The 15,624-nt window shown below is 37.5% G+C and overlaps 4 protein-coding genes across 8 annotated transcripts in view; all 4 read left to right on the top strand.

Annotated features, from left to right (window-relative positions):
- The window catches only part of LOC104720209 (anaphase-promoting complex subunit 4-like), a 7,127-nt gene extending 6,597 nt beyond the window's left edge, over positions 1-530 (top strand). The window contains exon 18 of the mRNA XM_010438156.2: positions 271-530. Coding sequence (XP_010436458.1) covers positions 271-368 — 98 coding nt within the window. The 3' untranslated portion in view covers positions 369-530. The remainder of the gene's footprint in view (positions 1-270) is intronic.
- Positions 640-3,784, top strand: LOC104718177 (sphingosine kinase 2-like). Of its 2 annotated transcripts, XM_010435864.1 has the most exons (10): positions 640-1,065; positions 1,139-1,261; positions 1,363-1,463; positions 1,744-1,816; positions 2,178-2,264; positions 2,353-2,430; positions 2,555-2,625; positions 2,754-3,017; positions 3,147-3,269; positions 3,381-3,784. In XM_010435864.1, exons 1-10 carry the CDS (start codon positions 738-740, stop codon positions 3,573-3,575), a joined length of 1,443 nt encoding a protein of 480 aa, XP_010434166.1. In that variant the 5' UTR covers positions 640-737; the 3' UTR covers positions 3,576-3,784. The 2 variants fall into 2 exon arrangements, with proteins under 2 accessions (XP_010434166.1, XP_010434167.1); XM_010435865.1 differs by lacking the exons at positions 640-1,065; positions 1,139-1,261 and having other exon boundaries at positions 1,741-1,816.
- LOC104718178 (sphingosine kinase 1-like) lies at positions 3,769-7,380 on the top strand. 2 transcript variants are annotated; one of them, XM_010435866.2, is made up of 11 exons: positions 3,769-3,856; positions 3,947-4,680; positions 4,784-4,906; positions 4,998-5,098; positions 5,367-5,439; positions 5,626-5,712; positions 5,807-5,884; positions 5,983-6,053; positions 6,247-6,510; positions 6,662-6,784; positions 6,919-7,377. In XM_010435866.2, exons 2-11 carry the CDS (start codon positions 4,350-4,352, stop codon positions 7,108-7,110), a joined length of 1,443 nt encoding a protein of 480 aa, XP_010434168.1. In that variant the 5' UTR covers positions 3,769-3,856; positions 3,947-4,349; the 3' UTR covers positions 7,111-7,377. The 2 variants fall into 2 exon arrangements, with proteins under 2 accessions (XP_010434168.1, XP_010434169.1); XM_010435867.2 differs by lacking the exons at positions 3,769-3,856; positions 3,947-4,680; positions 4,784-4,906 and having other exon boundaries at positions 5,004-5,098; positions 5,364-5,439; positions 6,919-7,380.
- Positions 8,142-15,608, top strand: LOC104718176 (B3 domain-containing transcription factor VAL3-like). 3 transcript variants are annotated; one of them, XM_010435861.2, is made up of 11 exons: positions 8,142-8,471; positions 9,678-9,759; positions 9,868-9,966; positions 11,723-12,360; positions 12,674-12,770; positions 12,987-13,161; positions 13,395-13,474; positions 14,014-14,061; positions 14,160-14,420; positions 14,637-14,674; positions 14,852-15,608. In XM_010435861.2, exons 1-11 carry the CDS (start codon positions 8,338-8,340, stop codon positions 15,423-15,425), a joined length of 2,226 nt encoding a protein of 741 aa, XP_010434163.1. In that variant the 5' UTR covers positions 8,142-8,337; the 3' UTR covers positions 15,426-15,608. The 3 variants fall into 3 exon arrangements, with proteins under 3 accessions (XP_010434163.1, XP_010434164.1, XP_010434162.1); XM_010435862.2 differs by having other exon boundaries at positions 14,157-14,420; positions 14,858-15,608; XM_010435860.2 differs by having other exon boundaries at positions 14,157-14,420.

Below are 15,624 nucleotides of genomic sequence, written 5' to 3'. Positions count from 1 at the left end.
TTGCTAATTTTAACCATTCTCATCTACGTTTTGTGAACCATGTGAAGGTTAACGTAGGAACTTATCCATATTGAAACGATATTATCTTTTTTCCAGGGCTCGATTGTTAACCTGGAAATGGAGAATGAAAAGGTTCGAAAAGTCCCACATTCTGCCATTGCTCCTCTAGCAGTAAGCGGTAAGCGCTTAGTTTCTGTTGCATATCTACTTCAAATGAGAAATGCTTTTTTTTTTACAGTATTTGAATTAATTATCTTAAATTTGTCACAGCTTCAAGAGGAGTGGCTTGTGTATTTGCTGAGAGAAGACGTGCTCTGGTGTACATATTGGAAGAAGATGAAGACGAAGAAATCACTGAGGACAAGTAAATCTCATCTGACGTCCCTATTTGGTTACTCTTAAGTTACCAAAGATAAAACTTAAGGCTCATATATGTAAAACGGTGTCGCTTCATACTTTACGACTTTTGTTCACAATTTCACACTTCACCACCAAGGTCTTCATTTAATTCAACACAAGTCATAATTAAAGAGCGTTACGCCACGTCATCTCATCCACACGCCAGATTAAGCGCGTAACTACCACGCCCCCTTTGATCGGACAAAGACGTACTAAAGTCAGCTTCGCTTCTTGCTTTATTCTTAGCTCAACTTCAGAAGCAAGACCAAACTCTCTCTCTTTCTCTCTTTATCTTTCTCTCTTTTGGTTCGCCACCGTGACGGAGGTTGTCTTGTCTGATGGAGAATGATCAAATGATATCTCCGACTGATATAATCACCGGCATAGTGTATATAGACGGTGAGTTGGCTATGTTGACTTTGACTGCCGACGGGGAGCTACGGTCGACAGAGAACGGTCTCCGCCAGAGTTTGTCGATGAAGAAGGATGTTCTTGGTTTCGTCGTCCAAGGTAAGCGGATTAGAGTAAAAGCAGTGGTGGAGAAAGATGAAGGAATCTGCTGCGGACGATTTAGTGGAGATTTCGTCAGGAAAGATTTGGTCTTTGAGCCACTCATCGATCAAAATGGATGGTGCTATAGTCTCCGTCAATACCTTGATTCTCTCGGTTAGTTGTTGTTGTAAAAAAGTTGAAAACTTGTGGATCACTCAAATGCTAAAAATTGGAAATTTTCCATTAGGTCGGCCAAAGAGATTGCTTGTGTTTGTGAATCCCTTTGGCGGGAAGAAATCGGCGAGAGAGATTTTTGTGAAGGAAGTGAAGCCATTGTTTGATGATGCTGATGTTCAGCTTGAGATTCAAGGTTCCTCTGATTTCTAATTTTTGTTTCTTTTCTGGGTTCAAGAACTCTTTTTTTTTCTCTGGGAAATTGACAAATTGGATAACTTATGATGATCGTTTCAGAAACCAAGTATCAGTTGCATGCAAAGGAAATTGTTAAGTCCATGGATGTATCAAAATACGATGGTATTGTTTGTGTTAGTGGCGATGGTGTTCTTGTTGAGGTGAGTAGGAAGTATCATTTTCTCATGTGTCAATTGTTTTGGTTAACTTCAATTGGAAGTGATGATGTGTTTCTTTTGTGCTAGTCTCATCTGATTCGAACTAATTGAATATATAATTCAGGACTAAAACGAAGTTAGAAGAAAAAGATATTGTTTTTTGAAAGTGTTGGTTAGAAGAAGCACTCTCTTGTTAAATTATATGTTTACTATTTTTCTTAGGTTGGGGATAAACAATTGTTTTATTGTTGCTGATTCTTACACTTGGTTCCTAATTTAGTAGGTTGTAAATGGACTGCTCGAAAGAGCAGACTGGAGAACTGCCTTAAAATTGCCTATCGGAATGGTCCCTGCAGGTTTGTGTTTCATCCTCGGACTTTGAAGCTGTTTGCAATAGGCTTTTCATTCTGCACACCCAAATACATATAATATGGAACTTCTCTTAAGTTGCTTTACATTTCATTTTTTATGTGTTTGTTAATCTACATGCTTCCATTTCTTTGCCTCGAATTTATCATGCATTGTTTGTAAACAGAAGATCTTTGGAAGTTTAATTTGCTTCTTCCTTTTCGTGTTGTGTGTTGTTTTCTGTGATGGTTTTTGGTTCAGTAACAATGACGAGATTATAGTTTATCATACTAAAAACTGATAACATGTGCATGAGAAACTTTTACCGAATTGGATTCACTCTTTGTGCACTAAATTACTTGACTGCAGGAACTGGGAATGGCATGATAAAGTCATTGTTGGACACGGTTGGGCTTCGATGCTGTGCAAACAGTGCTACTATTTTTATTATCCGAGGTTCTGCTCCATATAAATTTTTATCCTGCATATCATTTTCTTTTTCCTCAATATTCTGCTCTTTAGCAGATTATATTTGTATTGGCAGGTCATAAACGTTCTGTAGATGTGGCAACTATTGCACAAGGGAATACCAAATTCTTCAGTGTTTTGATGCTTGCTTGGGGTATGCCAGTGAATTATACTTCTTAGTCTATGTCTACAGTCAGAAAGTTATTTGCAAATGAAAGTAGTACATGAGCATGCTGAAACATACTTTATGTTGTATTGATTAGTACAGTTTATTTCAGGTTTAATAGCAGATATAGACATTGAGTCAGAGAAGTTCAGATGGATGGGAAGTGCTCGTATTGACTTCTATGTACGTTTAGTTAACAAATTTGACAATTATTGCATTGCAGTGGTTAAGTTGCTGGTGAGACTGTATGATTCTAATCGGATGTTCTTTTATTGAACTAAAGAAATGTTTTTATTTTCTTGTTTTCGCAGGCTCTTCAGAGGATATTATGTTTAAGACAATACAATGGACGAATTATATTTCTACCAGCTCCAGGGTTTGAAAGGTACGGACAGCCTGCCAATTGCGGTCTATACAAAGAGCCAACTGTTAGCGATAAGGCACTCGGATACCAAGGACCTGATACTAAATTTGAAGATCATGGATGGAGAGAAATCAACGGTCCATTTGTTACTGTATGGCTTCACAATGTTCCCTGGGGTGCTGAGAACACTTTGACTGCTCCTGCTGCAAAGGTCAGTTAGACATCTCAGAACTAAGATCTTGGATATTCTTTTCTTGTGCATCATCAGGACGCCTTCATGAGGTTCTTTAACTTGCAAAACCCCTGTTAAAGCTTCATTTGCATATGGTCTGATGAACAGTTTTCTGATGGCTTCTTGGACTTGATTGTCTTGAAAAACTGCCCTAAGCTTGTCCTGCTATCACTTATGAGACAGTTGAGTAGTGGAACACATGTTGAATCACCGTATATAGCGTATCTAAAGGTTTGCCATCGAAAACCTCATATAGCTGAAATCTTTCATTTGACTGCTTTAATGTACCCTGTGACCCTGCATTAGTGATTGCCTAAAAAGCTTACTCGGTACTGTGAACAGGTGAAGGCATTTGTGCTGGAGCCGGGTTCACTTATAGACGAACCAGGAAAGGAAGGAATTATTGATTCAGATGGAGAGGTTTTGGCAAGAGGAAAAAGAACATATAATTGTGAGAAAAAAGCGTTAATGTCTTACGACAAGCTTCAAATAACAGTTGATCAAGGTTTAGCTACACTCTTCTCTCCTGAATATTGATAATGGTAAAAACTACACGTGAGATGAAGACACATTCACATCACATCATACATAATTCATAAACCTTGATATTTATATCTCCTTTTGTAAATGTTGTTCCCTTGTGGTTGTGGGGGTAATTTGATTGATGCAAATGTACAGTACATTAGAGGAAATGTAAAGCAAACAGCTGTTTTGTGTTTTCTTATAATTAGTCGTTCTGTGAGTTATTTTTGATTTTACCTTGATCTTGGAGTGTAAAATTAGTATTAACCAGAGGGAGCTAGAACTTGATTTTGAAGGTAATGTTAAGTTTCAACCATTCATCATAGATTAGAAACTGTCAATGTTATTTACTTTAAACCCTCACAATTTGTATAATTTTCTTGCAGGACTCCATTGTTTACATGCAATATCGAAAATGAAAGCTCCACATTCTACCATGATGAACAAGTAAACCCCCTCCAGTGTTTGGTGTTAAACCAGATTAACTGCTGTGAATAAATGTAGAGAGAGTCTAGATTCTAGAAAGGCAAAAAAGTCAATTTCTAGAATTTCTGAAACGATCTCGTTTTTGTGAGTCTAGCCATCTTCTTTGATTTTTCTCTCTGGCCTACTAGAAATCGACACGTCATAACTACTAAAACGAGTATTGCCACGTTCTCATCCACTCGCCAGACTAAGCGCGTGATATTTATTTCCCACCTGATCGGAAAAGTCTTCCCAGAGATTAGCTCCGAGGTCAATTTTTTAAATCTTAGCTCTCACCAACGACGAAACTCCTCTCTCTTTCTTATGGATCGTCAGCCGGAGAACGATCCTCCGGCGATAATCTCCTACCGAGTTCTGGTAAATGGTGTTGTGACGCCGTTAACTTTGACTGTCGAGGGAGAGCTACGGTGGACGGAATCTGGACGGCGGAAAACGACGGCGAAGAAAGGTATCCTGAGTTTCGTCGTGGAAGGTAACAAGGTTAGAGTAAAAACCTTGGTAGAGAGAGAGGGAGGGATCTGCTGCGGAGGAAATGTCGGAGATTACGCGAGGAAGGACTTCGATTTCGAGCCTCTCTCTGACGAATCTAGAAAGCTTTGGTGCGATAAGCTCCATGAACACCTCGACTCTCTAGGTTAGTTCAATTATTGATAACCTAGGTATCACCGGAGCTTAAATCGAAATGTATATGGAAATGCATATCTTAACATCTCGATGCTAAATTGATAATTCCGCAGGTCGGCCGAAGAAGCTGTTTGTATTTGTGAACCCGTTTGGCGGGAAGAAATCAGCGAGAAAGATTTTTGTAGAGGAAGTGAAACCATTGTTTGAAGATGCTAATATTCAACTTGAGATTCAAGGTTCTGTGGATTCCTATTTTGTTTCTTCCTGATGTTAAGAAGTCTTGTTTGGGAAATTTACGATTTGATTTTTCTATGATGATTGTTTCAGAAACCAAGTATCAGTTGCATGCTAAGGAAATTGTTAGGTCCATGGATGTATCAAAGTACGATGGTATTGTTTGTGTCAGCGGTGACGGTGTCCTTGTTGAGGTAAGTAAGAAACTTTTCTGTTGGTCAATTTTGTTGTAAGTGATGATGCGTGTCTTTTTTGTTATTCTCACCACATGATTCAAACTAGGGGAATTAATAAATCATGTCTTTGATGAAGTTAGGGGAATGACATATTGTTTTTGGAAGTATCTGTTTAAAGGAAGTAATATCTTAATTATATGTTTACTGTTTTGCTTAGGTTTGACTCTAGGATTATACAGTTGTTTTGTTTTTGGTGATTCTTACGATTGGTTCCTTAATTTAGTAGGTTGTAAATGGACTGCTCGAAAGAGCAGACTGGAGAACTGCCTTAAAATTGCCTATTGGAATGATCCCTGCAGGTTCGTTCTGCTTGATACTTCTCTTGTCTTGCGTTTTCCATGTGAAGTTTTAGATGTAGAGGTTGTCTTTCATTAATATAGAAACTTTGCCGCTTATTGTGTCAAATTGATATCTTGTGCATGAGAAACTTTAGCTTAACTTCTTACTTTCTATTTCTTCATGTGCACTAAAATTCTTTTTGGCAGGAAGTGGTAATGGCATGATTAAATCATTGTTGGAACCGGTAGGGCTTCCTTGTAGTGCAACAAGTGCTACTATTTCGATTATCCGAGGTCCTGCTCCATACCTTACGATACTCAATCCTTCAAAAATAATTTGAGTTTCCCACTGAATGAACTCACTGTCACACGATTTCTGTATTAGCAGGTAGTACACGCTCTCTAGATGTAGCAACCATCTCACAAGGGACAACCAAATTCTTCAGTGTCTTGATGCTTGCTTGGGGTATGTGTATTACTCTAGAATTTAGAAATTAATTTGCAGATGCTGATCTTGCTGATTTATTCCATTGGTTGTATTAAGATAGTTTCACTTGATTTCAGGTTTAGTGGCTGATATAGACATCGAGTCAGAGAAGTTCAGATGGATGGGTAGCGCTCGCTTTGATGTCTATGTATGTTTAGTTGAACTTTTGAAATTTTCCTGCAGTGCAAGTTTTAAGTATGCGTTTCTATTCAAATCCGTCAATTAAGTTGCTGGTCGGTATTGAACAAAATAAGTGATTGTATGATACTAACTCGATGTTGTCTTATTCAACTAAAGGGATCTTATGTTCTCTCTCTCTCTTCTACGGCTTGTATTTGCAGGGTCTTCAGAGAATAATATGCTTAAGACAATACAATGGGCGAATTCTATTTGTGCCGGCTCCTGGGTTTGAAAGCTATGGGCAACCAGCCATTTGCAATGTAGATAAAGAGTCATATGTTGGTGATAAGGCACTCGGATACCAAGGACCTGATACTAAACTTGAAGATCTGGATTGGAGAGAAATGAAAGGCCCGTTTGTTTCAGTATGGCTTCATAATGTTCCCTGGGGTGCTGAGAACACTTTGGCTGCTCCTGATGCAAAGGTCAGTTACAAAAATTAATAACATTTTCAAACCAGGAAAACACCATTTTGGATCTTCTTTTAGGTTCACGAGCAAGAAGACGTCATGGGGTTGTTTACTACTTGCAAAGAAATCGTGAATGCTTCTTACATATTCATTCTGATTGTAACAGTTTTCTGATGGGTTCCTGGATTTGATTGTTATGAAAGACTGCCCTAAGCTTGCCTTGATGTCACTTATGACAAAGTTGAATGATGGAACACATGTTCAATCACCGTATGTATCATATCTGAAGGTTTGTCATCCGAACCCATGAACCCATTTTTATAGTTGTAATCTGTCATTTAATGGCCTTAATGTATTTCTGTGCATGAATCTGGATTTTATGATTGATTAAAAAGCTTACGCAGTGTTTTTACTGTTGAAAAGGTGAAGGCATTTGTGCTGGAGCCAGGCGCACGCATAGACGACCAAGACAAGGAAGGAATCATAGATTCAGACGGAGAGGTATTGGCAAGAGGAAAGAGATCATACAAATGTGATCAAAAGGCTTTGATGTCTTACAACAAGCTTCAAATAAGTGTCGATCAAGGTTTAGCAACTCTCTACTCTCCTGAATAATTCAGACACGAGATGAGATGAGATGAGAGGAAGACACAATTCAAAAGTTGATGTTCCATTGTGGCTATAATTTTGATTTGATGGACATGTACAGCTATTACAGTACACATCAAATGAGAAGCAAATGGGGGTGATTCGACTCTACTTATAAAATTCCATGGAGTGTATTGTTTCAACTTTCAAGTGTAAACTTTGTGTATTATTGTATTTTCCGAATAGAGATACTGATCATCAAACCATATAATAATACTAAGATTATTCTTTTTCCTTTTTAGTCTAAAAGTTATAGATTTTATTCATTTGTGTAATCTACATTTTAGTCAAGCTATTTTTGTCCCAAAAAAAAAAAGAAGTCAAGCTATATAAGTTAATAGATTTTATGACTAATCTGTTTTAGTCATAGATTTTTAGTCAAGCTATAAGTTATATAACATAGAAACTAATCAATATATATATATAATCATAACAAACATGTGATTTTAATTTATAAAAGAGAGTAGTCCTAAAAGCATATAGCTTTTTGACAAATATAATATGAAGATTAGTTTTGTCAACTAGCCTATGACTAAAAAAAACTGATGCGACACTTGGTATGAATGATCAAATGATATAATAATATTAGTTCCAGGGAATTTAATTTGGACCTACCAATATACTAATGATGACTTGGCATATACTTTGGAAATAAATATGAGGAATGTGATTAGGATAGGGATAGGGAGAGAGAGAGAGAGAGAGAGAGAGAGAGAGAGAGAGAGAGAGAGAGAGAGAGAGAGAGAGAGAGAGAGAGAGAGAGAGAGAGAGAGAGAGAGAGAGAGAGAGAGAGAGAGAGAGAGAGAGAGAGAGAGAGAGAGAGAGAGAGAGAGAGAGAGAGAGAGAGAGAGAGAGAGAGAGAGAGAGAGAGAGAGAGAGAGAGAGAGAGAGAGAGAGAGAGAGAGAGAGAGAGAGAGAGAGAGAGAGAGAGAGAGAGAGAGAGAGAGAGAGAGAGAGAGAGAGAGAGAGAGAGAGAGAGAGAGAGAGAGAGAGAGATAATAATAAAGCTTTCTTTTTCTGTAAAACCTCAAAAGAGAGAGAGAGAGAGAGTTGCTTTGGTTGTTGTTGGTATTAGCTGATGAGGCAATACCCACCCAGCAGCAGCCAAGCACCACCACCACTTCACCATTTTTTTTTGTTCTCTCCATCAATTTCAGTCGGGTACGCTTTTCTAGGGTTTTTTTATTTATTATTATGCTCTCGTCTTCCTCCATGTCATCCTCTCGATTTTGCTTCAACCACGAATGTTCCGAGTTCAAGCTCCAACATTGCCGTCCTGGTTGGCGTATCCGTACTGGCGATTTCGTCGACCTCTGTGATCGTTGCGCGTAATCATCCCTTTCCTTTACTTTTAACGCTTTTGTTCCATTTTTATGAGTGATCAGTTCGTGTTTATGGAGTGTGTTTGCTTCTTCTTTTCGATCTTGAAACTCAGGGAATACGTTTCGTTAATTTCTTCTTTTTCTCTTTTCTTACTTTTGTGTAATTTGTGTTATCATGTGGGTGACATATTTTGAAACGAGAATTTCTGAGTTTTTTTTTTTTTGTTCTTTATGGTTTGGGTTTGGGTTTGGAGTATAGTGTCCGCTTGTGTTTTTGACTAGAATCCGAGAGATTAGGAGCCACTCTTTTCAGAAGTTGAATTTGGAATTGTTTAACGCCGTCTATTAGCTAGTGATTGGGGTATAGAATTTGAAGCATTTTAATTGATGTTGGGGGGGACCAATGAGTTTTTCAGCTGAATTCTTCATGTAGCATCATCAATGTTGTGTACCAAATAGAGAGTCTTAGAGGTTCAAAGTCCAGTGACACGACACAGAAATTGACGAAGTAAAACTAAGGGACAAAATATATTTAAACAGTGGGAAGCTACATTGCATTATGATCCACCTGATTGGAGAATTTGTCCACTAGTGGGTTTTCTAAGTTTTTATATTCTATACTGCATCAAAGTTACATATTAAATTGGGTTAAGCAATGGTTTTATGTAAACACAAGGTCATTTTCATAGGATCAAAGCTTTTTGTGCATCAAGGCTTAACTACCTGCCTATAAATTATTACTTATCGAACTTATGAGAGACTTTTGCTCTCACTTTACTTCTTGATTGTGAAAATGTATGGTTGTGTTTTGTCTTTCATGGGAAACCATTTAGCAGTTTGATAATATTGGTGACTCTTCAATCATTTTAATCCCTGTATGTAGCTTGTTTCGTAGAAAAGATGTGTGTTTGATAAATAATAACCATGCGAATTTTATATCCTATAACTATGAATGCCTGTATAGTTTCCAGAGACTTATATTTTTGGTGTGAAATGTAAGCTTCATCAGAGCTGAAAAACAATAGTTAAAGTTTGCAAGTTCGACTTGCATTGTGCATTAACCGATGCAAAGAGTGTGGTTTTCTTTTTTTTTTTTTTTTTTGTGATTTCAGTACACTGCAGATACAATTCTTTTACCTGCTCACTGCATCAATTTCATTAGCTCGTTACTGTATTTCCATTTTGCATATAATGATTTTATTCTGGTTCCAGTTCTGTTTATGAGCAAGGAAAGTTTTGTGACGTATTTCACCTAAAGGCTTCCGGGTGGAGGTGTTGTGAGTCATGTGGAAAGGTAAATATATGATTTACTCGTTAAAACTTTTCAAGTCTCCTTCGCATCACAAAAATCATAGTCGGGGTTTCAAGATATGAAGTATCTCACTAATAGCATTCCATGCAGCGAGTTCATTGTGGTTGTATTGTCTCTGCATCTGCTTATATGTTACTGGATGCTGGAGGAATTGAGTGTTTGGCTTGCGCAAGAAAAAAACTTGCTTTGGTGAGGGACGATTTCACTTTTNTTCCTCCATGTCATCCTCTCGATTTTGCTTCAACCACGAATGTTCCGAGTTCAAGCTCCAACATTGCCGTCCTGGTTGGCGTATCCGTACTGGCGATTTCGTCGACCTCTGTGATCGTTGCGCGTAATCATCCCTTTCCTTTACTTTTAACGCTTTTGTTCCATTTTTATGAGTGATCAGTTCGTGTTTATGGAGTGTGTTTGCTTCTTCTTTTCGATCTTGAAACTCAGGGAATACGTTTCGTTAATTTCTTCTTTTTCTCTTTTCTTACTTTTGTGTAATTTGTGTTATCATGTGGGTGACATATTTTGAAACGAGAATTTCTGAGTTTTTTTTTTTTTGTTCTTTATGGTTTGGGTTTGGGTTTGGAGTATAGTGTCCGCTTGTGTTTTTGACTAGAATCCGAGAGATTAGGAGCCACTCTTTTCAGAAGTTGAATTTGGAATTGTTTAACGCCGTCTATTAGCTAGTGATTGGGGTATAGAATTTGAAGCATTTTAATTGATGTTGGGGGGGACCAATGAGTTTTTCAGCTGAATTCTTCATGTAGCATCATCAATGTTGTGTACCAAATAGAGAGTCTTAGAGGTTCAAAGTCCAGTGACACGACACAGAAATTGACGAAGTAAAACTAAGGGACAAAATATATTTAAACAGTGGGAAGCTACATTGCATTATGATCCACCTGATTGGAGAATTTGTCCACTAGTGGGTTTTCTAAGTTTTTATATTCTATACTGCATCAAAGTTACATATTAAATTGGGTTAAGCAATGGTTTTATGTAAACACAAGGTCATTTTCATAGGATCAAAGCTTTTTGTGCATCAAGGCTTAACTACCTGCCTATAAATTATTACTTATCGAACTTATGAGAGACTTTTGCTCTCACTTTACTTCTTGATTGTGAAAATGTATGGTTGTGTTTTGTCTTTCATGGGAAACCATTTAGCAGTTTGATAATATTGGTGACTCTTCAATCATTTTAATCCCTGTATGTAGCTTGTTTCGTAGAAAAGATGTGTGTTTGATAAATAATAACCATGCGAATTTTATATCCTATAACTATGAATGCCTGTATAGTTTCCAGAGACTTATATTTTTGGTGTGAAATGTAAGCTTCATCAGAGCTGAAAAACAATAGTTAAAGTTTGCAAGTTCGACTTGCATTGTGCATTAACCGATGCAAAGAGTGTGGTTTTCTTTTTTTTTTTTTTTTTTGTGATTTCAGTACACTGCAGATACAATTCTTTTACCTGCTCACTGCATCAATTTCATTAGCTCGTTACTGTATTTCCATTTTGCATATAATGATTTTATTCTGGTTCCAGTTCTGTTTATGAGCAAGGAAAGTTTTGTGACGTATTTCACCTAAAGGCTTCCGGGTGGAGGTGTTGTGAGTCATGTGGAAAGGTAAATATATGATTTACTCGTTAAAACTTTTCAAGTCTCCTTCGCATCACAAAAATCATAGTCGGGGTTTCAAGATATGAAGTATCTCACTAATAGCATTCCATGCAGCGAGTTCATTGTGGTTGTATTGTCTCTGCATCTGCTTATATGTTACTGGATGCTGGAGGAATTGAGTGTTTGGCTTGCGCAAGAAAAAAATTTGCTTTGGTGAGGGACGATTTCACTTTTTTTTTCCTAATCGCAGTATTCCATCCTTCTCAAGTTGAATATCTATTTTGATCTCTAGTATGTGTTCTACAACAGTCTTTATTCATGTGTTTCAGGGACCCAATTTTTCGCCATCACCATCCTTTCTTTTCCAATCTCCAATTTCTGAAAAATTCAAGGACTTGTCGCTCAACTGGAGTTCTTCAACTAGGTCAAATCAGATGAGCTTCCAGCCTCCTAGTTGTTCAGGTCCTTCATTTCTGCAGTTTGATTTGCGTAAACGTGGAGATAATAATGAATTTAGTCAACCTACTTCTAAAGAGAGGGCCGCTGCATGTTCCATGGAGAGAAAAAGGGGACTGAATAACATGATAGGGAAATTAGTGAGTGAAAACTCAAAAAATTATGAAGTATCTCCTTTTACAAATGGAACAAATGTCAATGTCTATCACCCATTGATCTCAATAAAGGAGGGTTCATGTGGGACACAGTTTGCGTTTCCTGTGCCAATTACAACACCAATTGAGAGAACTGGTCACTCTAGACTAGGTGGAAGTCATTTATGGCATACAGCTAATTGTTCTCCACTAAGTCGCTTACACAATGACTTGAATGGCGGAGCAGACTCGCCATTCGAATGCAAGAGTCGTAATGTGAGGACTCATTTTGATACACCAGGAACATATCAGGTGGTTCCACAATATTGGCCCAAGGTTTCATATATAAACCAAGTTCTGCAGAATCAATCAAAAGAGTATCCTTCTTGTCTCATAGATACTACATTGGCTAATAATGTTGTATGTTCACCATAAGCATATGAATCGTGCTTTTCTTTTTAATTCTTTAGTACCCTATTAATCTTGCTTGTTGTTTGTCTTTCTAGCTTTTAATGTGAATAAGCTTATACTAGGTTGTAGAATAGGGGGTGAATGTAAGCCTTAAAGATGAATGGTTTTAGAGATAGGTTATTACTTTTCTGTTTGGATATTTCGCCGCTCAGGTTCATGACATGTAAAACTAAACAATGATGGTTGCTTTAAGTTATCAGAACCTTAACAATGTGCAAGATCTGAATCGGTTGTCACCCATCTCTTTGAGAAGATGCTAAGTGCAAGTGATACCGGAAGAGTTGGGCGGATGGTGCTGCCAAAGAAATGTGCAGAGGTAAAATACTGTTTGCTTATGCAAGTATGGAATCTCTTTTCTTATTTATATGGTTGGTTCATGTGGAAAGAATTTAGAATTTGGCTATCTGGTGCTTATAGCAAATACTTCACTGCTTTTGTATCATGAAAATAGTAATCATAGCATCTGGAAATTTTACAGTCGTCTCATATCAAATATAAGATGCCAAATGAACAAAGCATTGCTATATAACAGGCTTTCTTACCCCAAATTTCCAACCCCGAGGGTGTGCCTCTCAAAATACTGGACCCAATGGGTAAAGAATGGATATTTCATTTTCGCTTTTGGGCCACCAACAAGAGCAGAATTTATGTTCTAGAGGGAGTAGGTCCATGCATACAGAGCCTGCAGTTGCAGACTGGTGATACAGGTATATCGTTCGTAATATAGTAATTTGGTTTACCATGTAGCTAATGCTTAGATATGTTTTATGTAGTAGAATTTACTGTTCACAATTCCATCGGTTTAATGAGGAAGCAATTCTTTTTCCTCTTTGAATTACTATTTTAGTTGATAACTTTTGTCAAGCATATTACACTTATTCTGAGTTAATAATTCTTTTTTCTAGAGCTTATGCTTGGGAACTGATTTCCATTTTTTTAGTCATATTCAATCGATTAGATCCAGAAAGGAAGTTAATGTTGGGATTCAGAAAGGCTTCCGTTGCTCAATCATCTGATCAGGTTACTTTCTAAATTAACTAGATAGCTTTTGGTAGTAAGTACTTTTGGTTCACTATTGTTACAATCTTAATTTACTAGTCAAGTAACGGCTAGTTTTAAGCTTTCCTAAATGTCAGCTGCACTTTAGAATATAGTCAACGCACAATTGCAAAAGCATTGTTACTTCTCTAGAAATTTTTCAGTCTGTGTGAAGAGATTCAGTAGGTTGGAGAAAATTCTCAAGTATGCAGTTCGAAAACGGTTTCTTTTATCACTTTTTTCTGTCTCATGACTTGGGGTTAGTTTTCAAAGTTCTGGGAAGTCATGTTTATTCCGCCATGTAAATTGGTTACAAGATATGCTCTTTGTGGACAGATAAAATGGATAAGGAATGAGTAAGTGTGCTTCTACATGGATCTATGTTAGAAGTAGACTTTGTGTTGTTGCGAATGGGCTTGTCTTTAGATTCCAGCAGAATATCTTAGCTGGAGAAAGTCATAACTGATGCAAATACTAGAAATCCTGGATATCTTGTTCTTGATCAAAATGTGTCTTTGCAGGAAACTGACTCAACGAATAACAATCGTGACACTTGCACAAACAGAGATGTAAGTAACTAAAATCCTATCTGACACCTTTTCATGACAAATTAGCTTGTGTAACAAAACATAGTAGTGTTATATCTCTTCTCCATTTCCATTAGCAGGCTGAACCAGCTGATATGCATTCACTGTCTAAAGTTAAGAAGCCCGCCTATATAACTAAAGAAACCCCAGGGGTAGAAATTTCCTCCAGTAAGAAGAAAAGCAGCATGATGAATACAAGAGGTAAACGTCGAAAAGTTGAAAAGGGAGACCACATCGAGCTACAGCTAACGTGGGAAGAAGCTCAAGGATTCCTCCTGCCTCCTCCCAACTTCACTCCATCTAAAGTTGTGATAGAGGATTCTGAGTTCGAGGAGTATGAGGTACATCCATATGTTCTTAATTTACTTATTTGCATATGAGGTCTATGCCGCTTAAGAATATTACTTCTCTTTCAGTTTCCTGTTGATTAGGATTCTACCATAATCAATTATGTTTTTCTTTTTCTTTTTGTTGTGTTTTCACATTCTGTTTTACTTGTTTCGGAACATATTAATTCACTGAGTTATATCTTTGTAATATTTCTGGTGTCAAAATAGGATGCTCCAATCATCGGGAAGCCTATTGATGATACAAGGTAAATCACACATCTTTGCTTTATTAGCTTTCCTCTTTACTTTTAAGGTTTTTGAAATGGTGAATCGTATCTTAAATTATGTCAGGAGAATCGAATTAGGGTACTGGTTCTATTCATGGTCAGAAAGTGTTGCCAAATGTTTGAAAGCTCATTGATTTTCTTCTGAATTTTGTCTAGTTTTAGATCAACATGCACTCCAGATCAAAAACCTGTAGCTGAACAGCAAGATGAGGAAACCATGGAAGATGTTGAAGGACTCTTGATGTCACCCAAAACAACCAAAAAGCACCCCCGACATAGAAATGACTGTACTTGTATCGTTTGCATACAATCCCCAAGTGGGGCAGGTACTAAACACGACCGATGCTGTTCTTGTGCGGTCTGCGAAGCTGGAAAAAGCCGTAGGCGTTCTCTGTTGTTACGGAGGGAAAAGAAGCAGATGGGGAAAGAAGACGATCCACACAAGGAGCTCGAGCAACCAAACTCTGATAATGAACTTTGCCAATCTGGTAACAACAGTGAGAACCATGAGAGTCTTCCTTCGCCTGTGAAAGGCCAATTAGATTTGAACTTCAAACCAGAAAAAGACGGAGAATCTCTGCCTGGTTCTAACAAAGCTACCAAGAAAAAGACTCTGCATCATGATGACACAGTGAAGTCTAGCTTCAAGTCACCAAGCTCATCAACTGCTCATAGCCAAATTAACAAAGAAGAAGAAGAAACTGCAGACACCACCACAAGCTCCATATAGATTTTGCAGACTTCTATTGCTGCAAGGTGAATACTGAATATTTTGGGAAAGTATATTTTTTTAACACCACAGGCATTGCGCATTTTGTAGATAAAATGGGCAGTTAATATCCTTAATTATGAAAGCTCATTACTTTTCTGACTCACATCTAATGACAATGGGCAAAATTTTAAATTCCCTTCAGGTTTCCTATAATTGG

This window comes from Camelina sativa, chromosome 10 (assembly GCF_000633955.1).
Source record: "Camelina sativa cultivar DH55 chromosome 10, Cs, whole genome shotgun sequence".
Classification (NCBI taxonomy): domain Eukaryota; kingdom Viridiplantae; phylum Streptophyta; class Magnoliopsida; order Brassicales; family Brassicaceae; genus Camelina; species Camelina sativa.
This window is presented reverse-complemented; position numbering and strand designations above follow the sequence as displayed.